Source organism: Vespula pensylvanica, chromosome 24 (assembly GCF_014466175.1).
Source record: "Vespula pensylvanica isolate Volc-1 chromosome 24, ASM1446617v1, whole genome shotgun sequence".
Classification (NCBI taxonomy): domain Eukaryota; kingdom Metazoa; phylum Arthropoda; class Insecta; order Hymenoptera; family Vespidae; genus Vespula; species Vespula pensylvanica.
In genome coordinates, this window is record NC_057708.1 from 334230 (window position 1) to 359229 (window position 25000).

The window sequence follows — 25000 nt, forward strand, 5'->3', positions numbered from 1 at the left end:
TCGACTTTCGTTATTACCTGCTTCTTCCCTCGACGTAAATACGGTGAATCACGTACTAAGAAAAGAAAAAGAGAGAGAAAGAGAGAAAAATAGAAATAAAGAGATAGAGATAGAGAGAACTACGACTGAGAGAGTTGTGTCTGGTTTGTTCGAATCAAAGCGTAACGCACTTTCTATTTTTCGATTTCGTAACGTGATAATTCATCTAGTCCGACGAATGTCTCCGTTTATTTATTTAACGAACGAGCTAAAAAAAAAAAAAAAAAAAAAAAGAGAAAAAAAATATAGAAAAAAATCATTTATTATCACGAATTGTGCAATCCATTTTTATCGTTTATACATTACACAGTTTGTTTAAAATAAAGAGTTATGGAAAACAAAAGGATTGAGATTTCGTTCATATATATATGTGGAACGAAAATAAATGAATTTTAGCGTTATTCATAGGTTACACAATTTGTTAAGATTAACAATTCAATGAAAAAATTAATTCTATCGTTATTTATCATGTCTCATCTACTCGTTTGGAGATATCGTGCTTTAAAGGACGATATCGGTTCTATGTTGTAAGGACGTGTACATCGACCTGAGAGCACACACACACACACACACACACACGACCAATGGACGAACATATTCGATGAACTTCCTAACGGAGATAAATGTCCGGTCTCTCCCTCATCTCCCAATACCTCCCTCCCACCCCTTCACCCTTCTCAGCCCTTATTCCCCTATTCGTCCCTTCGCCATTACCTTCACTACCATCTTGCAAACTCGAGAACAAGCTCGATCGGTATTACACGGGTCGGGTGCGTGCTACCAATAGTGCATTATGCATAACGAACATTCCCTTGAATTTCTCATCACGATTCTCGACATTGCCATTAGTTTACTACAGGCGACATACGGCGTTAAATCTAATGCGATTTTCGTTACGTCAATCTCAATCTCTATCTCTCTCTCTCTCTCTCTCTCTCTCTCGTTCTCTTTTCTTTTTTTATCTCTTTTTTCTTTTTTCTTCTCTTTTTGAAAAGCGTCCATTAACAACGTTGTTGTATAAATCTGATAAGCGTACGATGAAAAATACGATTTTTAAAAATCTCTGACTAAAAAAAAAAAAAAGAAAAAATGTACTTGGTCTCCTTTTTATTCGCGATTTATTTCTTGTTACGGCTGTTTTTATTTGATACTCGTTCCATTTATTAACGATTTGTTTGTTATATTATATTATAATAGTTGGCGTTAAGTCGGTAAGAAATTTTCTTTTGTTATGAAATTTATTGTAAATTTATTGATGATTTAATCTCGTCGTACATAGTCATACCTTTTTTTGCCCATCTTTCTTTTCTCTCTCTCTTTTTTTTTTTTACTCCTTAAATAAATCCAATTACTGAATCCATAGCGTGCGCTCCGTGATTCATCATACTCTCAGGATCTATCTATCGATAACGGATTAACGCTTTTTCGATATATCTCGATCATTTTTTTTGTAAAGGAAGATTAACAAAAAAAAAAAAAAAAAAAAAAATGAAAAGAAAAAAAAATAAAATAAAGATCCGATATTTTACGCTATTGGGAATTTCTCGTTGACGATAAAAAATGTCTATATCGCGATTGCTTTTATTTCGATCAATGAAGTTTATTCTCGGTCGAAGTATGCGATTTCCAACAGAAGCGTCGATAACGGGTATTAATTTCTTATCGATCTAAACAGATAAGTTTATTGGAAAAATTTAATATTAATACATTAAATTTCTTCGTAAGAAAAGTCTTTATAAAAATAAAAAAAAAAAAAAAAAAGATAACAGATAGAATCGTTGAAAAAAATTTTGTTCGGCGTGATTACGACATTAATTTTAATCAAGATTTGATTTTGTCGTACATGTGTTCATATTCTTTTTCACCTTCTTTTTTTTTACTCATTTTATTTATTTAAATAAATCTTGTTACCGAATCCGTAGCGTGCTCTGCAATTCATTATACTTTCAGTATTTATCGAGAACGTATTCAGTATTTAATGCTTCTTTGAAACACCTCGATCATATTTATTTTTTTAACGAGAGATCTTTAAAAAAAAAGAAAAGAAAAACAATTATTTGATCAAGAATGCATCGAAAAATTTTCTCGAAATTCGAGATCAAAGTAAATAAAAATTTTATGCTATTGTATTCGACTAACATATATTTCGTTGACAAAAAAAATGTATAAGATCGGGATTACTCTTATTTCGATCAATGAAGTTTATTCTCGATCGAAGTCTGCAAAATAGATAACCGTAATTAATTTTTTATCGTTCTAATAGATAGTATCGTTGAAAAAAAAATTTGTTGGACACGACGACGATGACGAATATTATTCGAGATTTGATCTCGTTGTACATAGTCATGATGCACACGTATGCTTCTTTTAATCTTCTTTTTCTTTCGTTTCTTTTTTTTTTTTTTGTCGTCCTTTTTTCTCCTCGGATACAACTACATTTTATTGCTAATACTATACGATCCTATCTAACTCGTTAATTATACATATCCACGTACGCACGCATTCACACACGCGTTATTAATTACCAACCATCGCCATCTTACGATGACATATTTCGTTTATAAAATATTTTATGCTCTTAATACGTATCCGTCTCTGGTCTTATCGCTATCGACGATGATTTCGAGCTCTAAAAAAAAAAAAAAAAAGAAAAAGAAAGAAGGAGAAAAAAAATCAGAGGAAGCAAGAGGAAAAGAAAAAAACGAAAGAAAAGAAAAGAAAGGATAAAGAAGTAGCAAGGAAAATTAACAAGCGAAGAAAGAAGAAAAGAAGAGAGGAGAAAAGAAAAAAAAAAAGATGTTCAACCTCGATCAGGGACGAAGAGAAGAAAAGCCGAAGATCCAGCGGTCGTGATAATTCACCGTTATAATTGGTCGACGAGGCCTCTCGCGAAGTAGGAGTGTTACGTTTCAAGATTAATTTACCTCGTGAAGATAAGATCGGTTAGGGGCTAGGTCTTACTCCAATTACTGAATCCGTAGCGTGCTCTGTAATTTAGCGCAATCTCTTCTCTCTCGGTCTCTCTCTCTTTCTCTCATTCTCTCTTAGACGTATCCTCTCGTTCCTACTATAAACGATGTCACGAATAGAGGGTTAAGTTAGATAGAAAGAGAAGGAAGGAAGGAAGAAAAGGGTTATGGTTGGTCCTCTTAGCAACTTCCGCGAGTCACTGCGGCTTTTCTAATATTAATATTAGCCGTCGTGACTTAGGAATTAATAAGATTCACCGATGGATTTGGGATCTCTCTCTCTCTCTCTCTCTCTCTCTCTCTCTCTCTCTCTCTGCGCATATATATATATATATATATATATATATATAAAAGAGTAAGACAGAAGATCGAAGAAGACGATATTTGGTATTCCATGTGCGACACCTTCTCGCTCAGGCATTTCACAGGAACGTGCGAGGCATCGTGGCTAGGGACTCTCGGTACTCTGCACACTGGCGACACCCTTCCGTACCCTCCGGCTCTCCTCATCCAAGAATCCCCTCTTACTCCTTCTACTCTTACTCCTTTCTTTGTATACGTGAGAGAAAGAGAGACTTGTGCGAAGAAATTCTGGATTCCAAGGGCGTGCTTCCACTCCTCTATAAGCGCTCCAGGTGACGAAGCGTGACTCGACGTCGAAGAGGATCGGATCTCTCGTAGATGTCCGGCTGACGACACAACAATAACAACAACGACCACGACTACGATCGACTACTATGACTACGACGATTTTAAAACCCATCCTCCCTCCAATTTCCATTCATCTATATACTTTGCAATTCTTTAATCTTCCGGCAAAACCATAAGCAAATCAAACGATCATTTTTCATTCATACGATTATGACGATTTAAAAATTCCCTTCTTTTTTCTATTTCCATTCATTTCTATACTTTGCAATTTTTTATCTTTAGACAAAACTATAAGCGAAATAATCGACGAAAAAATATATATATATATATATATATATATATATGTATGTACATATATCTTATTGATCCTCCATCGTGATTACTTCATTGAATCATTCGATAAGCCGTTTCTAATATCTTTCAAGGATTAAATCACGGATTTACGATCGGATTGTAAATATCATTTGGTGACACATATACAAGTTTAGACTACGTCGATTGGTTATTCGCAATTGTGTACTATATATCACAGTGACCTCGTAGTGCCACATTTTCAAACGACTAATCTCGTCTCTCTCTCTCTTTCCCTCTGTCTATCTATCTATCTATCCATCTATCTATTCTGTTATATACTTCTTATCTTATAATCCTCCGTTCTAATTACAAGAAAAAAAAAAAAAAGAAAAGAAAAGAAAAAAGAAAAAAAAAAAACACTGCAAAAGAAAAATCTTGAAGAGTTTGACGTTAATCGTGGAATCGACGGACGCGAAGGAAACCTTAGAAAAATTTGTCGGAGGTAAAAGCGTTTCCTGGCTAACGTTGCTTCTCACTCGTTTAACTCTGCTCGTTCACATTCTCGTTCACATTCGTTTCGTTTCGTTTCGTTTCGTTCGTGTTTACGAAGCCGGAATACCTACGCGACTTCTCGTCGCGAAGACTTCTTCGCGCGAAACAAAGACAAAGAGAGATGAAAGTCCACGAGAAAAAGAGAGAGAGAGAGAGAGAGAGAGAGAGGAATGGAGGCGGTTCTCCACATGCGAGTCGAATAACTGGTTGTTCCAGTTTCTGTCGTTGCGTTTAACACCAGACGCCTCTCCTTTACGTGCATACAAGTATCTCTCTTTTCAGCATGAACGTATATATACATACATACATACATACATATACATATATATGTTATCTCTCTCTTTCTCTCTCTATCTCTTACTCTCTTCTATCTCTCACCCTATAAAGCGATTAAAAGCTGCATAACTATCTCCATGGCAGGTAAAGCTGCAGAACGTTAGGCACGTTTCCTCGTTCCAACTATAATTTAATTCCAGTCGTTTCCTCCGAATAATCCTTGCTTATTAACATTTTCTTCCGAATTCAAAAATTTGTCCAAAATATAAATTTTTAATCACTACGTTACGAAATTTTTAATATTGTGTTAACGTATGTATCGTATCGCTTAAGAAATAATCAGATTGATTTTATTAATTCAACATTGCGAATTGTTTATATCGATATATTAAAGGATTATAAATAAATGCTGCAATCTCGTTCGAGGAAATCACTTGTGTGCGCGCTTAACGAAGATATTATTACGACAATTTTAGCGAAACTGCGATTATTATTCTTATTCAGTGTAGTCGTTCTGAAAGGAAATTGAAATATTCGTTGTATCCGGTGTCTTTTAGTTTAGCGTTTTTGTCGTCACTATCTCGTCATACTACGTCATCTTCTTCTTCTTCTTCTTCTTCTTCATCTTCATCTTCATTCTCTTCATCTTATTTTTGCGATACATCGACGACGAACGATGAAAATACAAAAACTGTTTTTTAGCAAAGAAGACTTTTTCTCGCCAAACATTGTTTTCTTTCATTTTCGTATCGAACTTCGACTCGGTGTTTTTTTTTCCCTCCTTTTTGTACGATCGTTCCTCGATTATCCGTTTCAAACTCGATGCCAACGGAGTCGAATGTATTTTTAACAGGGAAAAGAAAAAAAAAAAAGAAAAAGAAAAGAAAGAAAGAAAGAAAGAAAAAGATAGAATAACAAAATTCGCGAGTCCTTGAATAATTATCGATTTAATTATTCATGAGCTTACTTCAATCATTTTTTCTTATGAAACATCGTAGAATATATTATCGATTTCGATCCATTAAATTTGCATAAGGATACAAAAAATCTTGATCGTATTTCTCCTTCTCCTTTTCTTCCCTATTTCTTTTCGTCTCGCTTTATAAAAAAAAAAAAAAAAAAAAAAAAGAAAAAAAGAAAGAAAAAAACGGATGAAAAACGCGTTCTCATAGATTTTCACCCAATTCAACTTGTTTCGTCCCGTTGTGACGTCTCTTAAGCTGGCACTATTTTAATGGATCGGGTCGTCGAGTTTTAAAGGCGACCTCGAGGTATTAAAGGGCGATAAGCCGCCATATTTACTTTACCAACGAGTCGAACCGAACGAAGCCGAGTTAAGCCGACACGCGTGAGGACACTAACCGAAGAACCGTACGTACGGTTGTCAGAATGTGACTTCATTCGTACGAGGATATACCACTTTATTTCACTTTCTTTTTTTTTCCTCTCTTTCTTTTTTCGTACTTATCTTTCTTTTTTTCTTCTTTTTTTTTTTTCTTCTTTCCGTTTTTTCCTCTCTGCATTGAGGCGAACGAACAAAGTACGAAACACCTGTCGTTCGATGAAAAATCATTTCGCGCGGACACCTACACGTGCACGTACGATATGCAGGTAGACAAATGATATTTTCTCCATGATTTTATCCTATTCCCTCTTGTTGACCTTGTTAACAAAATTAAAGCGGAACGACGAAATTATTCTCCGCCGATACCCGACGGATTTATTTTTACTCGATTTACTTCTACATTTTTAAATGACAATACGATATGAAATACGTCGAGCATGGATTATCGATAAAAAATTGAAAGAGTTTTAATATGGGAGAATAGAAGAAGTTTAGAGATCGTTGATAATACACAACTCGTTCGTTCGTTCTCCTTTTCTTTTTCTCGCATCTCACCCATCTCTCTCTCTCTCTCTCTCTCTCTCTCTCTCTCTCTCTCTCTCTTTCTATCTCATACTATTTCTCCTTTTATCCAGCTCGAGGAATAGTTTGCGGTGAAACTACGGGTGCGAGGAATTTTTATGACGAAAGTAAAGCGAAACGGTCCATAAAACCGGCCAACCACGATTCCATCTCTCTCTTCAGACTCGCTCGAAAATCGCATAAAGTTCGCAACAAACTTCCTCATCCCAATGGCGTAGAGAATCCACATGCACACACACACACACACACACGTTCTCAAACGTACATATATATACATCTTCTTTCCAACCCTTGGGTTCCCTTTTCCTGCTTCCTGTCTCTCTCTCTCTCTCTCTCTTTTCCACATTTATCCCTACTTTAAACTCTTCGTGAAAGAGAGAAAGAGAGAGAGAGAGAGAGAGAGAGAGAGAGAGAGAGAGAGAGAGAGAAAGAGAGAGAGGCAAAGCTAACAAACGATCGTATCTGGAGATCGGAGGTAGACGCTTTACAGCTGCGGATAGTAGCGCTCGATAAATTTTAAAGCGGAGCTGCTATACTTCTCTCTTTCTCTTTTTCTCTTTCTCTATCTATCTTTTGCTCTCTTATTCTTAGAGATAGTCGTATTTGTTATTTCCTCGCATGCATACAGAACCGAATATATTGGAAAGATTACAAACGAATCGATTGGACTAATCGTAAAGATAATTTTTAAAGGCCACCGTCGCCATGACACTTTCATTGATTTTCATATTGTAAAATATTTCGCACTGATTAATATTAACAATAGAAAATATCAATATCGTTTCGTTTACTCAAGAAAATATTTAGAAACAATTAACAATTAAACAAATATATCATACATATTACCGATCATAAAATTAGAGAAAAAGGTACGATTGAAATTTATCATCTGTTAGAGTTATCGCGTAAAATGTATTAGGTATTATTATTAGACGTTACGACAGAAAGTTTTTAAGGTCGCCAACCAGTTGCTCTGCTCTGCTCTGCTCTGCTCTGTTCTACTCCGATCTCGCTGACGATTTTCTCCCTGAGTTATAACGAGGGACGGAGAAAGATAGATAGATAAAGAGTAAGAGAGAGAAAGAGAGAGAAACTGACACAGAGACAGAGATGGAGGAGAGAGAGAGAGAGAGAGAGAGAGAGAGAACTCTACACCGGTTATAAATATAATTTATCGAATACGCAGAAAGACAGACACACATAGTGAGAGAGAGATTGAGATAGAGAGAGAGAAAGAGAGTCCCCGAAAGACAGTTTCTGCGTTTTCGCGTGCGTGACGCGCACCTGGCGCGTCATTTCAGAAAGAGAACTATCCTAATACTGGTCTGGCTCGTTCTTTGAATCTCGTTCTTCAAAGCAATGTGGAATACCGCGTGCCTTATGCATTCCTAGCAATGGCGTAACTTACCAAAATCACTCATCGATATTTTCAATTAAATAATCCTTATCAAAATTATTATTAATATTATTACGTTAAACTACACCATTTTGATATATATATATATATATATATATATACATAGACGGATGCACACCTACATATATATATATTTTATAATTATTATACTAATAAATGTTATTATCATTACATTAACATGATCATCATCGTTATTTTTTATTATTATTATTATTATTGTTATTATTGTTATTATTATTGTCTATTGATCTTGCTTGTGGCGTTAGTGTGTGTACCCATGCGATGAGGTCATCCTATCAGGCTACACGTCATTCGATTTATTATTATAATTGTTATTATTCGCGTTCTACTAATTACTCTAGCTATTTCTAGTATTGTATTGTATTTTGAAAGAGCGTCTACATGCATATTCAATGAAATTCAGCGTTCCGAGATCTTTTTTGAAGTATTTTATCGTCGAGACTCTTTATCGGACAAATTGTTAAGTATCGTTATATATTGCAGGACGTGTATTTAGGTTCACTTTTTTTTTTTTTTTGAAATAAAAGAAAAAAAAAAGATAAATCGCCATAATAGAAATCGTAGAAATCCAATCTCGACTTTAAATCAATCACTGACAAAATAATCTGCGTTAAAGAAAAAAAAAAAAAAAAAGCGAAACTCTATCTCTGCGGCGCAATAGCAAAAAGCAATATAATTAATTAATTTCCGTCCTTTGAATATATTTCTTTGATTATACCGAGTGATTATTAACATAGGGAGTAAAAGAGAGTCGTATGGTACTTTGAATGCATTCGCGAACATTGGATGAGGTAAAGAAGAAGAGAAGAAGAAGAAGAGAAGAAGAAAGACCAAGACCAAGAAGAGAAGAAAAGAGAAGAGAAGAGAAGAGTGGAGAGTAAAGAGAAGCAAGTATGGTCCTCGGTAGTAATTATTAACCCGCAGTGACTCACTAGGTTGAGGACCTTTATGATCCACGCTAATGGGTTCGCCGCTTCACTACCATCATATATATATATATATACACATGCATATACATACATACATACATATATATATATATGATAGGTATATATAATACGTATATATATATATATATGTATGTACGTGTATATATACTACTATCGTTCGTACTTCTCACGTGAATACACTCGTAGACTTTCTCGCATAGACATTCACGAACATTCGACGAGAATTCTCTTTACAAGAAGCTTATGCAGAAGGGCTTTATGGCCCTTGGCCACGCAAATCTCGTTGCCGCGTTCTTCCACGCATGAAAAAGCTTCAAACCTATCCTTGTACCCCCTTCAATTCCCCTTCTCTATCTTTCCCTCTTTTCGCATTCGTGTTCTTCTACTTCTGCTTTTGCTTTTACTTCTTCTTCCTCTGCCTTTGCTCTTGCGTTTGCTTCTTCTTCTCCTACTTCTACATCTATTTCTTCTTCCTCTTCTTCCCTTCTTCTTCTTCTTCTTCTTCTTCTTCTTTATTCTACTTTACACGAGCTATAGCAACAGAAGTAGAAGCACGAAAAGGGTCGAGTCAAAACGAAGCTTTTAATGATCTCCCGTATTACTCAGAACAGCTTCGTTTTGATTCATTTTAAAGGGTTTGTTCGAGGTACCAAGTCATTTATTTTTTCTTTTTTTTTCTTTTCTTTTTTTTTTTTTTTCTTTTAAAGAGAATCGTTTGATTAAAAAAAAAATACAAACGAAAAAGAAATAGAAAGAGAGCTCCTTCTAATAAACCAATTAATTTTTATTTATAAATTAATTTTTATTTATATATTAAAATCCAAACAGGATCGTATGGGATAAAGTTAGATTTTAGATCAACTTCGATTTGTATTTTTTTCAGTACCGAATTTATTATATATATATATTCTTTATTTCTTTCTTTCTTTTTTTTTTTTTTTTTTTTTTTTCTAATATCAATCGATTTCTATCAAACAGATATTTATGATTAGTCAGTTTACACGGCTTTGCTAATCCCGCAATCAACGATTATCTTTTTATTTTTCTAAACGAACACGCGGACAGATAGAGATCGACGAAGATCTAATTGTCTAAACCGCTGTTTTTTTTCAAGAATAAAAAACGACAATGTCGGTCTTTATTATTCAACCTCAAACGCTACTCTTTGTACTTTTCATTAATCGTGAAGTATTCTCTGCAGATGTCACGTTGTTTTTATTTAAAAAATTTTTAACTTTCTAAATTTCCAAACTTTTGAAATTTTTAAACCATTTAAACTTTTTAAACATTTTAAAGTTTTAAAATTTTTTAACTTCTTTCACATTTCGTTAATTTTATTCTCTTAAAATAAGAGAGAGAGAGAGAGAGAGAAGCAGAGAGAGAGAGAGAGAGAGAGAGAGAAACAATGGATGAGACGATGTCAAGGATGATTCGTGATGTTCACGAGTAATTGAAGATTTATCGTAGTATTGAATAATTTATAAGAGACCCGTATGCCGATCAGATCTCAAATTCGAAGTTTCTTTCGTTGACAAAAACGTTTGGAAATTTCGTAAAAGCAATTTTTAACGTGCGTTATCAAAGCTGTTTCTTGGTTACCGTCAATTTCTTCTTTTTTTTTTTTTTTTTTCAAATGCTATCGTATTTCAGCGTAACCTCGAAAGCGATAGTTTCAAAGGTTATTTAAACGAAATAGACACAGACAAATTTAATTTAATATTCTCGATGTGTTAAACGATATTAATAACGATGGAATACGGAACAGAGTGATTTTTTATATACTTTTTTTTTTGTTTGTTTGTTTTTTCTTTCTTTTCTTTTTTAATAGTATTTTAAACGATCGAAAAATGATATTTGTATAGAGAGCGCGAACGGTATAAAAATCGTTTTCATATTTACATTTGAAAATAAATTTTGTGATATTTGTTCGAAAGACGTCAAATCGATTTTAACCGATCATAACGAAATAAATATGTCGATCGATAATAACTCGAAACATTGCTGGAGTCATTAAAATATAAATTAAAATATTATCGTAAACGAGTATTTAAAAAAAACTTTTGGATAGTTTTGACGTATATGAATGTCACGTGACATGGAAGAGAAAAATTTCACGTATCTCGTGTCTCTCTCCGTTGGATTTTAATTAAAATCATTCACATATTTTTTTCTCTCTCTCTCTCTCTCTCTTTTTTTCTTTTTTTTTTTTTGAAGTGGACGATTACACGAGACGAGAATTGGATTTTGTACAACAACGGAGTCGCGCGTAATTTCAAAATTAAATGACGTTAGATACGATTAAAAGAAATGAAAAAAAAAAAAAAAAAAAAAAAGAAAAAAGAAAAATGTCTCCTTTCCCCTTGCTATTTTTACATAGATCATAAGCCGTTAATAAATTGAATACACTTATTAGTATATATACGATTGAAACGATAAATACGAAGATTTCGATCTAACGTGATAAAACGTAATACACTGTAAAAGAAAAATGTTCTTTTCTATTACAGTTAGAAAGCCTTTGTCTTTCAGTTCGGTGCGTCCAATGATACGTGACTATGGTTAGATCGAACTTGGATCACGGTACTTTTACCTCCTTTTCCTAGCCCTTTATTCCCCTCGCCATCACTTCTCATCTCTCCCGGTAGACTGTACCGTTAACTCGGCCCACGCATTCGCGTCTCTGAAAAGCGCAAATGCGCGAATACATACGTACATATGTACGTACGTATGTATGTATGTATGTATGTATGTATGTATGTATGTATGTATGTATGTATGTATGCATGCATGTATGCGAAGACAAAATTCAAGATGGCTACTCGGCCAGAGTAGACGAGATTTAGTACTACCGAACGATGATAACAAACAAGACCGAATCGTTGGAATTACGATCTTTCTATATCGGTCAATATAAACAAGAAGGTTATCATCGAGGGAGCTTGAAATAAAAACTAATTGATAAAAGTATATATACGAAAAAAAAAAAGAAAGAAAATTGTGCTCGAAAAAAAGAAAAAAAGAGAGATAGAAGCAATCGATTTAAATTGGGATCATCTCTCTGTGACTCAATTTTTGTTGTATCTAAAAAAAGGAAAAAAAAAAAAATATATAAATTACGTAGCGCGACGCTTCGAATTTTTTGTTATAATATAGTTATACTATGTAAGGCGTAAATATATGATAACATTAATAAAATCGTGATGTGGAAAAAAAAGAAAAAACCAATGATTCGGTAAATACAAACATATAAAATTAAGTGAACGTACGAAATGCAAATATATAAAATCAATGAAAATAAACATGTAAAATAAACTTGGAGTATTAACTCGAAACTAACGTACCATTCATTATTAGAAGGTTAATCAAAGAAACGATTCGTTTAATCTATTAATTGACTCGCAAATATAACTAATAATTTCGCTCGTTCAATCGAATACGATCGATGATCAGTCTAGTTAATCCCCCTAACTTGGAAGTAAGTATTTTTTGCTTACGATCGCAATAATAGAAAATAAAACGATGCGATATATCGGCCGGCAAATAAATACGAGTTCGATATTTAATTTCAAAGTACGAGGAGGTCAAGATTTTCGAGATGCATCGATTTGATCGACCAAACGAACGTCGGAACAACAACGATAACAACAACAGTAGTAACAGCAGTAACACGAATCGACTTTTGTCCTTTTTATTATTTTTTCATTTATTCTTTTCTTCCCCTCCTTCTTCTTCCTCTTCTCCTTTTATTACTTTACTTTGATTTTCGTTGTTCAATAAACGCGTCCGAATGATTTATCGATGATCGGCGATCGTGATTAAAGTCACGGCGCTTCGAATACCAAGAGAATGACTAGTACGAGAGAGTGCGAGAGAGGAATGGATCGTATAAAGAGCCATTGACAGATTTTCCACGCATGTGCGGACACGGACGCGAGTTCTTCTGACGAAGAACCCATCCGCAAACCCGCCGTCGTCCTGTTGGTCGTGTGATGGACGTGCCTACTACACGTGACCGGAATAATGAACGCTGATCATTGCCTCGACTATCTGCTTCGCCCACTCGCTCATCGAGAGCGACACTCTTCTACCGACCACCATCTCTCTCTTCCCCTCTTTCACCAACCTCAACCCCATCCCATCCCATCCCATCCCTCATCATGACCTGTGTCTATCCATCTCTCTCTCTCTCTCTCTCTCTCTCTCTCTCTCTCTCTCTCTCTCTCTCTCTCTCTCTGTTTCTCTCTGTTTCTCTCTGTCTCTTTCGTCGGTCACGATAACGCAATGACCTCGGAGAATAAAACACGTTGGGTCGTTCAATCGGTATTCGAAATCGAGCCACTAAATTCCACACCCCTTCTCGTACCCCTTCCAACTCTATGTATCCGAACAGAGAGACACTCTCGATCGCTATTTACGAGACTCTCTCTCTCTCTCTCTCTCTCTCTCTCTGTCTTTGTTATCTTTGTTGAGGAATTTAAAAAAGACTACACAGAATTAACTAATAAACGGAATGAGATGAACAGCAATAATAATAGTTATAATAATAGCTATTATTATTGTAGCTACGGAATTAATTAATCAATGGAATTAAATGAATAGCAATAATAATAGTTATGGTATAATAATAGTAATGATGAAGGAAAAAATAAAATACGAAAATAAAGAGAAGTGGAAGAAAATAATACTAATAAAAAATGATAGAAAAAGAGAAAAGGAAGAAAGAGGGCGAGAGAGAAAGGGAGAGGTCATTTAGCATCTTAAAAAAAATTACAAAAATCACGAAGTAACATTCCTTTTTTTCCATAAATCGATGTAGCAGAGATACCTAGTATATATATATATATATATATATATATATATATATATATATATGTATATCATCGATGTTAATCGACCGACCCACTGATTCAGATACACTAGTTTTTACTTTCGACGTTGGCGCATGAACGCTCTTTGAAACCGCAGGAAGCTCGTCTCTTGTTTTTTTGTCCTTTATAGGAGCATGCAAGAGGAAAAAAAAAGGAAAAAAAAAAGAGTGAAAAAAGGAAAAAAAGGAAGGAAAAAAAAACAGGGTAATAACGCTACTCGACAGATCTCGTTACGTTATCGACATTTTACAAGAGAGAAAGAGAGAGATAGAGAGAGAGAGAGAGAAAAAGAGAAAGAGAGAAAAAAAGAAAGAGAGAGAGAGAGAGAGACAAACAATATACAACAAACAACAAGCTCGTAAATACTTAGTCTCGTCGATATTCGTCCGGAACCGACGATTGACCGCACGAAAGAAAGTCTCTCATCTGTTATTTGTTCCGTAACGAGAAACGACAATGAGGCTATCTTTTCTCTCTCTCTCTCTCTCTCTCTCTCTCTCTCTCTCTCTCTCTTTTTCTTTTTGATACACGTACAACGCAACACTAGTACTCAAAACTCGCGTAGCGAGAGAATACAGTGCAGTCATCGAACGGTTGCAAAGTAAATCGAGCGAAACCGTAACGCTTTGGATCTCGAAGAACGACGGAGAGAAATTATTCGCGACACGAGTCGCTTGGGCCTTATTCTTTTTTCTCTCTTCTTTTTTTCTTTCTTTTCTTTTCTTTCTTTCTTTTTTTTTTTTTTTTTTTTTTTTTTTTTTTAATAATCAGCTGCTGCTATTCTTTAGCAGAGTTTGAGACAATCTGTATGTGGATCGATCGAGGTAATGGATGGATATTCGACATTGAATTTTTTTTCGTAATATAATCCTTTGACAAAATTGTTTCTTTGCTTATCTTTTTTTTTTTTTTTTTTCATCTTGTATCATCTCTCAAGATCGGGTCGGTCATACTTGGTTATCATTCTTAATTTACACCTTGTAAACTTCGTGATGACATACTTTCGATCTATATATAAAATTTTGTCCCCCTCCCCCCCCCCTTTTTTTTTTTATTACACTCAATACATCGAACACGAGCGATAATTGTAATCGTTTCGAAAATAAGTTTACCTCGTAAGTGTTATTAGCAAAAATAAAAATGGTAAAATACTTCGTTTTATTTATTTATTTATTTATTTATTTATTTATTTTTTTTTCTAATAGAAAGAAGCAGAAGAAATTTACGCGAGGGATATCTGGAACGATCGATATCCAAGATTTACCAATGAACGCTAAAAAAAAAAAAAGAAAAAGGGAAAGACGGAGAAGCAAAAAAAAAAAAAAAGAAAAAAGAAAAAAGAAGGCAAGTATAGCAGTTCTAGATTCGACCTTGTGCTCGAATGCTAGTTTCCGTAGCCACAGTCAATGATTATCTCCATCTTTTTCTCTAACCTCTTTGCTAGCATCGAAGAGAGGTCGGACTTGCATAAGCGTTAAATCGCATGGTCGTTACATAGCGAGGCCCCTTGAGTCCTCTTGTAGTAACGCAATTGGACGTATTTGGAGCAGAATAACAGTGGGGCCGCCGTTGCTGCTGTTGCTGTTGCTGCCACCATTACATCGTGATCGCCCTTTTCCCAAGAAAAATGAATAAAATTGGCCGAACGCGTCGAGCGCGATATTACGAATCCTATATACTGTACTCGTATAATAAAAAAAAAAAAAAAAAAAAGAGACAGTATAATCGATATAACGATCTACGTTTTTAAAATACTAATCATTTCATTCGTCAAATTTAACGTTTAATTCATTAATTTCTTCGACGATATATCATCGAATTATTTCGATCTTTACATTCACCGTTTGTTTTATAATATTTACAAAGAATACGATGTAAGTATAAAAAAAAAAAAAAGAAAAAAGACGTCGCGATGTTGATCCAACTAAATTCGAAACGAAATTGTTTCGATCGTGTATACTATTTTTTGTTTTCCTAAACGAAAGAAAAAAGGAAGAGAGAAAGAAAGAAAGAAAGAAAGAAAGAAAGAAAAAAGAGAAAACGAAGCAGCAGCAGCACAAGCAACAGCAGCAGCAACGACTACGGAGAAACTCGAAAATGATTTTCCGCAAAATTCGCGCGAGAGCGAATTTATTTTCTTGCACGACGATGCAGCCATCCGTAGGCCTCCCCCCGTCCACCCCCTTCTCCACATCGTGCTAGCTGCCTTCCATCGCATTACTTTCGGGAGAATAAATAAACCACTCAAAGAAAGAGATCTGGCATGGTGGCGTTTCGCGCCTGTATTTCACTCAGTGAGCGTTGTAAAGCGCAAACAAACGCGTGCTAGGCGCGCACCGATACGCGCGAGCTGTTCAATTTCATCGTTCTGGTTGTAGCCACCATCACCAACACCAACATCAATACCAATACCACCATCGCCATCGCCATCTTTCTCTCTTCCTCTTTCTTTATCTATCTATCTATGTATCTATCTATTTATCTCTTCGTACGTATAATCTTTCCTCCATGAAATACGAAAGGTGCGATCGAAGAGATTTCCTTGTATATGTTTTCTTCAATGGATAACCATGAAGCATGACCAAACGCGAATCTTTCCAACTTTCAATAATATTAAACGCAGAGGTATTGAAAACGTTAAACCGAACGATTTGCTTTCATTTCGGTGATCATAAAAAACTGAGTAACTAACTAACTAACTAACTAACTAACTAACTAACGTGAGAGATGTTATTAGAGAGTTTTACTTTGAAAGAATCTTTTTCAATTCGGCAGGAAGGTAAATAGGTAGGTAGGTAGGTAGGTAGGTAGGTAGGTAGGTAGGTAGTCATCATCGTCGACTAAGAAACTTGTCGGAGTTAATCGTTCCTTCGAAACCCGTTTATTATCCCCACCAAAGTAAGACTTTCGTAGCGATTCACAGATTCGGTATAAGGTCTTCTTTAGGACTTTCAAAACGAGATTTCGGTATCTCCAAAAGATACCGAAAGATCTTGCGCTTATTACGTATTCTACGGCTAAACTGCGAATATTATTCATAAAGTCGGCTTATTCGTAAGTCAATAATCGTTGTTAATATTTCTAGGGCGTAGAGAAGTCGATTAGCCCGAGTTACGAGAGATGAAATCAAAAGTATATGTTATTCCGGGTTATGTAAACGCGAGCGTAAGAGAAAAAGAGAGACTCACCGAAGCATCCTCTCGTGACGATCCCTCTCGAGAAGTTCCTCGGGAGTTGGTTGAGCGGGTCCAAGAAGTGCGTGGGACAACGGAGGATATCTCGGTGGTCTCCACAGCATTTCCGTAGCGACGGCGGGATGATGGTGTCCAGGTGGCGTCGGATTTTGATAAGCGACCGGTGGCGCCGTAGCAGCGGCAGCAGCGGCCGCCGCCGCTGCCGCGGCTGCCGAACCGCTGGTACCGGCGTTTGGTGGAGCCTGAGGATGGGCCATCAGTAGAGAAGTGTGTTGTACGCTCTGAACGTGCCAGACTCTGGCCGGGGTCGCCGCCGCGTTAGGCGTCGAAGAGCTCGTCGTCTCTTCGACGCTAAGCGCCGAACTCCTGCTCCCGCTTCTCTCGTCGCCCGAGCCAGCGCTCCTCAGGGAACTTACCCCGCTGTCGGAGCCGCTGTCCCCATATGCTGCACCGGCAGCACCACTTGTCCCCGCACCACCACCACCACCACCACCACCAACAGCAGCAACACCACCACTACCACCGACGACACCGACTGCACCCCTAACGCCGATCGCACCACCGAGGACGCCAGTTCCATGTATACCGGCCCCGGTCTCCACCTCCATGAGGCCGGACTCATCGCCGCCTCTCGTTCCGTGAGACTGTTGTTGCACCTCGAGTAAGCTCACCGAGCTCAAATGATGATGATGCTGGTGAAGCTGTTGCGGGCTGCTGGCTAACTGTTGCCGATGTTGGCTCGCTCCCGATTGTTGCTGTTGTTGTTGTTGTTGATGTTGGTGATGGAGATGATGATGGATTACCGGACTATCGGCCGAGTATCGTTGCTGATGATGGTACGCCGGATGATGATGATAGGATTGTTGTTGCTGTTGGTGAGCTACCTGTTGTTGCTGTTGTCCCTGCTGGTGCTGGAGGTGTTGCTGTTGATGCTGCTGTTGTTGCTGATGGTGATGATGATGGTGGTGTTGCTGTTGTTGCTGATGTTGCTGTTGAGCCTGCTGTTGCTGCTGCTGTTGGTGGTGATGTTGTTGCGGTTGTTGTTGCTGTTGCTGCGACTGTTGCTGCTGCTGCTGCTGCTGCTGCTGCTGGTGGTGGTGGTGGTGATGATGATGGCCGGCGACCGGCGGTGGAGGCTTGTTTAGTTTTTCGGCTAGAATGACAGGGCTCTCGTTGTGCCGACTACGTTCTTGCTCCCTTTGCTGTTCCAGGAGCAAATTGTTCTGCCTCCCAACGCCGCCGCCACCGCTGCTAAGTGGACTCAGCCTCTCCAGCACGGAGCCTGAGTCCTGACTACTCGACTCCAGCAGCTCGACGACCGACCCGACGCTCGCGCTACCCACGCTATCTTCCGTGCCTAGCTCGGCGTTGTTCGGCACGGTTCTTCGAGGGGATCGGTGCGCGCCACGATCCTCGCCCTTGCCCTCCTCCTCCTCCTCCTCTTTCCTCTCGTTTTTGCGATCGTTTTTCCGTCTTTCCTCGCCGTCCTTCCTATCGGATTCCTCCTTGGCCTCGGCCTCCTCCTCCTCCCCCCCCTCGTCCTCCCCGTCCTCCTCCTCCTCCCCCGCCCCCTCCTCGAAACTCGCCACAGCCTTCGATCGTCGCGGAGACGTCGACCTGGACGATCTCGGCGACAACTTTAACGACCCACTCTCGACGACATCGACGACGACCTCCTCCTTCTTCTTCCTCTCGAGTTCCGAATCAACGAGAGAGCCATTCACGAGAACCGACTCAGCCGGAAACTTCTTCTCCCGATCTAACGTGTCGGGATTTTGCGGAGGCTTACCCCCAGGATCGAGTCTCTCAGGAGGTGGGGGCTCCGGTTCCTGATCTCGTTCCCTCGACTGACTCTCCTCGTCCTCTTCGGACTTGTCGAGCCGCCTTTTCGCACCGTCCCGATCCCCCCTTCTCCCTTCCTCCTTGGTATCCTCTAGGTCCAACTCGCGATCCAACGAGGATTCCTCCGAGTTCTTCGACTTGCGATCGGATCTTAGCTTTCGACCGACCGGACTTGTCTTGAGTCTCTTCGAAAGAGGATCGTTGTGTTCGCGTTTCTCCCGAGCTTCCTTCCCTTCTTCTTCCGTACGTTCGGTTTCTCTCTCTTGCACCTCCTCTCCTTCTCTTTCCTCCTGTCGTTGCTGTTGCTGTTGCTGCTGTTGCTGTTGCTGCTGTTGCTGTTGTTGCTGGTGCTCCTCTTGCTCCTCCTCCTCCTCCTCTTCGTCCTCCTCGTCCTCTTCTTCCTCCGATTTACTTCCACCAACACCTCCTCCTAAACGTTCCTCCTCCTCCTCCTCCTCTTCCTCCTCCTCCTCTTCCTCCTCCTCTTTGCTACTCTCGGTGGATCTTAAAACGGTCCGCCGGCGATCGAGCTCTTCGGAATCCCTTTTAGTTTTCTGTACGCAAGGTCTTAATTTCCTTCGCACAGTTCTCTTCGTCACGCTCTCCAACAAATTACGTAGTGTAACGGCACGTTTACGTAATTTCGTGGCGGTAGCCCCACCGCCGGTACCACTGTTAGACTCCTCTAACGTTGAACGCGATATTCGATTACCACCGAATCTACCGGCAGACGGGCCCTTGTTCTCCCGATCCTCTTGCTGTCTGCTAGACGATAAAACCGGTTCGCTGTCCTTGTCTGTTTTCTCGCGACTCGCACCTTCGCTGATTCGTCTTCTACGATTGTTGTTACGCGAGGTACTCTTATCTGAAACAAACAGAAATCGAAAAGGGTAAACGGCTAGGACTCTAAGCTCGAATTAAGCAGAGATTCTTTTCATTTTTTTTTTTTTTTTTTTTTTTTTTATAGACACTATATCAAAAACATGTACGAAATCGTGCGGATGCACGGAAATTTCAATTTCGTTATGTCACAATGCAATTACGCTTATCCTCGACCAACGCGACTCGTTAACTAATCGTTTCATCGGTGTTACAGGAAGCGTCGTCGTAAAAAAAAAAAAAAAAAAAAAAAAAAAAGAAAAAAAAAGTATACTACATTATCGGTGGTCATATTTTTAGAGATCATGCAACGAAAACAAATGTTTAACGAGACGCCGATGACGAAACGATACACGTAACTTAACATCATTTTTTCCTTCTTACGAAATACCAGACTGTCTATCTATCTATCTACCTCCCTCTCTCTCTCTCTCTCTCTCTCTCTCTCTCTCTTTCTTTCTCTCTTTAAGGCACGCGAACAACGTGCCTCGTCATTTAACGTCGCGATCTCAGTGACCTCGATCGGAAGTAACGTTGCCAGCATGATTCAGGATTTAGTAGTAAGGATCAATGCACATATCAAGGGGGGAGATCAACACTGGTATATGCTTCAGAGTTTCCGGTCCTCGTTGCATTTAGCATCAAAGTGCGAGAGAGATGAACATTGAGATAGAGATATAGACGGATACAACGAGAGAGAGAGGGAGAGTTCAAGGGGTCTACGACTAACCCAGTAGATACATGACTGTAGCATGGGAACGATTTACAACCATACACGCTATACACGCATTCTGGACAGTCGTGGAAAGGTACAGAGAGAGACAGACAGAGAGAAAGACACACGCACACACACACACATACATACATATATATACAGAGACAGAGAGAGGAGTAAGCGAAGGCGGGGCAAGCAGGTAGAGAGACGAAGAGAGAAGGAAATAGGGAGACAGAGGAGAGGGATTTATTGCTCAGGATTTACTGTTATTACCCGGAGGGGGAGAAGCACTCCAACGGGCAACGCCGTTGAATACGTGGGGTGCGTTTATCCGATGAGGATACACGAGGAGCATTTGCGCCTGCGTTTCTGTCTTCATGTGTGTACGTGTATTCGTATTCGTGCGTACGCGTGTATGCGTGTAGCGGGATGCATTTGTGCAGGCTTTCGACGTACGACGTACGACGACCACGACGACGAGGAGGAGGACGACGAGGACGATGAACGTCCACACGCGACTGCGCTTACAACATCGATGCTATCCGCAACGACCATCCAACAGTTTCCTAGGATATGTGTGCTTTGTCGTCCTGTCCTGATCTCTCTCTCTCTCTGTCTCTCTCACTTGCTCGCTCGGTCGCTTACTTGTCTAACGCATGTGTGTGTGTGTGTGTATGTGGAGAAACAAACACACGGACATTTCTACTATCCTCTTCTCTCCTCGACCCGTTTCGCATGCGTAACATCCTATCTAATTGAACGGCGCCATTGCAGCTCATTCCGCATTCTTACACGAATACCTCGGCTATCGTTTGTACCTTCCATTTGTCCCGATCGAATGTGAAACGTTGTTTCGTCAAAATAAACTGCGAGGATAGTCCTGTTTACTTCTTTTTCTGTTTCTTTTTTTTTTCTTTTTTTTTCTTTTCTTTTTTTTTTTTTTTTTTTTTTTTTTTTTTTTTTGATAGGGGATTAGAAAAAGCAATGCATATTTCGGAAGCAACCCTTTTCTTGACTCTTCCCTTAAGACGGAATAAAAGAAACAAAGTCAGATAGAAACGCGCGTCTCATTCGTCTGAATATGATTTATCTGTGTAGGAAATCTTTCTTTTTTTCTTTTTCTTTTTTTCTTGCAAACTATGCGAATACTATGTAAACGAACAATCACAGAATCGAGATCCAATTAAACGTTTGATTAAAATCAGGAACGTACTAGGAAATCGAAGTTACCGAGGTTGATAAAGTTTTCGTAATGCCTATATGTTCGGTAACGTAACGCGTCCATCACCATCCACTACCAGCAAGTCATGGTGGTTTATACGAGCGGAAATGGTTTATGCGACGGGGCCATGGTGCTTTGGCAATTAGGGTAATTAATTAAGTGCATTCGGTGGGAAGAAGATGAGCGAACGCGTTCGTGTTCGCGTTCACCCTCGTTCGTCGTTCGCTCATGCTCGTTCGCGCGCGCAACTCGCGAGCAAGTTCAACGTCGTGTCGTTTATCGAATCTATTGCTCCCGAGATGGTTTGGGAGTCACGTATAAACGCGCGCGAAGCAAACTCGATCAAACTATCGATCGTAGTTTCCGAAATGTTTCTCGTTTACCTTACGAGTTCCCTTTAAATCGGTCACCCTCTAACCCTCTCAACCCCTATTATCTGTCTCTCTCTCTCTCTCTCTCTCTCTCTCTCTCTCTCTCTCTCTCTCTCTTTCTCTATTTCTCCTTCACATTCTCTTTACCCGATCACCGAGAATAGGAAATTTCTTCGGAATACCGATAATTAACCACTCTAGAACGCCATATTACTTCCAAGTTATAAGTATTTTAATAATTTTTGTATACCTATTTTTTACTTATTCATTAGGATTTATTTATTTATTTATTTATTTTTTTTTTATATGTACGAAAATCAATATTGGCCAAGTGCATAATGTGAAACTTGGTACAACTTGTACTATTAAAAGAAAAGACTTATGATATGAAGACTTATGATAAAAAGAAAAAAGAAAAAAAAAAAAAAAAAGAAACGAAGAGAAAAAAATTGGGTCGTAAAGATTTACAACTCGGCTGCAAATCCTTCCACGATCTTTTCGAATTTATTTATTACTTTTGACCGAGCGAATGAAAGTTCGATTCGATTCGATTCGTCGGAAAAAAGAAACACAAAAAAAAAATATAAAAACATAAAAAGAAACAAGTTTTCAAAATGGAGTATAATTCATTATCGATCGATATTTATATATCTATAAACTCCGATAATAATCGAAACGTAATATCTCATTAAGGGAAGCGTAATCAATCGATTAAATGGTATCCTTCATAGGAGATTAGTTTATGGCAGTGTTGGTGATACGATAACGAGAATCTAAACTCGGCGAGTGAATGAACGACGAGTTGGCTAACGCAAAAGACACTGTTCATGGACGCACGAAAAGCGGTGTCTCATTTGGCGTGGCGTCTCGTCTTCCATGCTTATTTTAGAGCCGTTCTATTTCTGCTCGATGGCCTCTCTCTCTCTTTCTCTCTCTCTCTCTCTCTCTCTCGCATCTCCTTTCATTTTCTTTTTCTTCGAAAACGAAAGCGATCTCTCGCAGAGTCGTCGTCAACGTCTCCCACGTTCACAACTCCGTTTCGTTGATGATAAGACTGCCCTCTCTCTCCTACATCTCCCTCCCACACACCCTCTCCAACTCTTCTTTCCATCTACTTCGAAAAGACGTCGGAAAGAAATATACGAAAGGAAAACGGAAGAGAGGAGTGAAGAGAGGAGGAGAGGAAGGAAGAAATAAAAATAAAAATAAAAATAAAGATGAGAATAAAGATGAGAAAGAAAAATGAAAGGAAAAGGATAAAAGTAAGAGAGAGAGAGAGAGAGAGAGAGAGAGAGAGAGAGAAGCAAAGAAACGAAACGAAATAAAATATAATCAAAATGGAGGAGACCAAACAGTCGTGCGGTTAAAGAAGAAGTCGGTTAGGTTGACGCGCACGAGTTAAGAAAAATGGCGAATTACTCGAACGAATTCGGGACGAGGTTGAACCATTCTCGGCGAGGGTGGTTGAAATAAAAGTTTTGGACACCGGCCAGATTTCTCTCTCTCTCTCTCTCTCTACCAACTCCTCCATTCTTTTTTCTCTACCAACTCGTTTTCTTCTTCTTTTCTTTTCTTTTCTTCTATTTTCTTCCTCTCTTCGACAGCATCAGCAGCAGCAGCACCATCAGCAATAGCAACAGTACCAGTAACAGTAGCAGCAGCAGTAATACGGCAGGCCTCATGCCAAGAGTAGCTCATGGAGTAGGCACAGGGTGCCTAATTTACTCGTAAAACGACTATATCGTCGATTTTGACGGAAGTTTGATCGCGCTGACGAGGCGTCCCCTCTCTCTACCCCTTTCTTTCTCTCTCCCTCACCCAAAAAACGTCTTTGGCAAACGATCGAATTAAATTTGGCATGGCGCTTCAACGTACTTAACCAACAAGGGAATATTTCAATTTGATTTTCGACGAATTTGGAACGCTTTCTTCGAAAAGCTGTCATTTTAAAATACACAGCTTCGCTTAACATCGAAGAGAACTAGGTCGATAGGGAAAGAAAATCGATTTCGAAGAAAACGCAATCGAAGGATCGATTTTTTTTTTTTTTTGTTTTTTTTTTCACTTTAAAAATTCGAGAAACGATTTCGTCGAGAAAACGACGAACGAGGATACTGGGAAAAGAGAAGTTTGGGACTTATTTTTTTTCTCGAGAAGAATTGTTTCATCCATCCCTTTTTTGTCCTTTCTCATACGTCTGAACTCAGGATTCGATACTAATCTCTGAAGAATGAGAAAAACAGGTGTACGAGTGGATAATACGGGATCCTCTAAATTTTTTGGACTATCGAAATTAAAATAAAAAAAAAAAAAAAAAAAGAAAAAAAAAATAGAAAAAGAGAAAGAAAAAGAAATAGAAAACGTACTTGAAAATTTTGCTTTGCTCGAGGGGTTAGAAGGAGATAGAGAAGGAAAGGAGTCCGAGGGAGAGACGAACGTGAACCTTTCCATAAAAGGGAAGAACGCGGAATACGAAACGAAGAAGAGAAAGAAGAAGTCCTTGCTTCACTTCGAGCAACGTCGTAAAGATACAATAGAAGGCGTGCGCAGCTGTGCGGAGATGTCTTTGAGAACAGGCCACCGTGGCTGACAGAGATCTTCTTTTTCTCTCTTCGTCGTGGTTCCGCCTCTCTCTTTCTCTCGTTCACGCTTTCGCTCTCTTAACTCCCGCCTCGAAGATGTTACGAGGTCGGTTGAGAAGGGACGAGGAAAAGGGAGAAAAAAAATGAGGGAGAAGAAAAAAGAAAAAGGACAGAGAGAGAGAGAGAGAGAGAGAGAGAGAGAGAGAGAGAGAGAGAGAGAGAAACAGTAGA

At 38.6% G+C, this 25000-nt stretch overlaps 1 protein-coding gene across 6 annotated transcripts in view; it reads right to left on the bottom strand.

Annotated features, from left to right (window-relative positions):
- The window catches only part of LOC122637149 (probable JmjC domain-containing histone demethylation protein 2C), a 269736-nt gene that overhangs the window by 81179 nt on the left and 163557 nt on the right, over positions 1–25000 (bottom strand). For all 6 annotated transcript variants that reach the window (XM_043829098.1, XM_043829099.1, XM_043829097.1 and 3 more), the window contains one exon: positions 17153–19865. In XM_043829098.1, the coding sequence (XP_043685033.1) occupies positions 17153–19865 (2713 nt within the window). The remainder of the gene's footprint in view (positions 1–17152; positions 19866–25000) is intronic.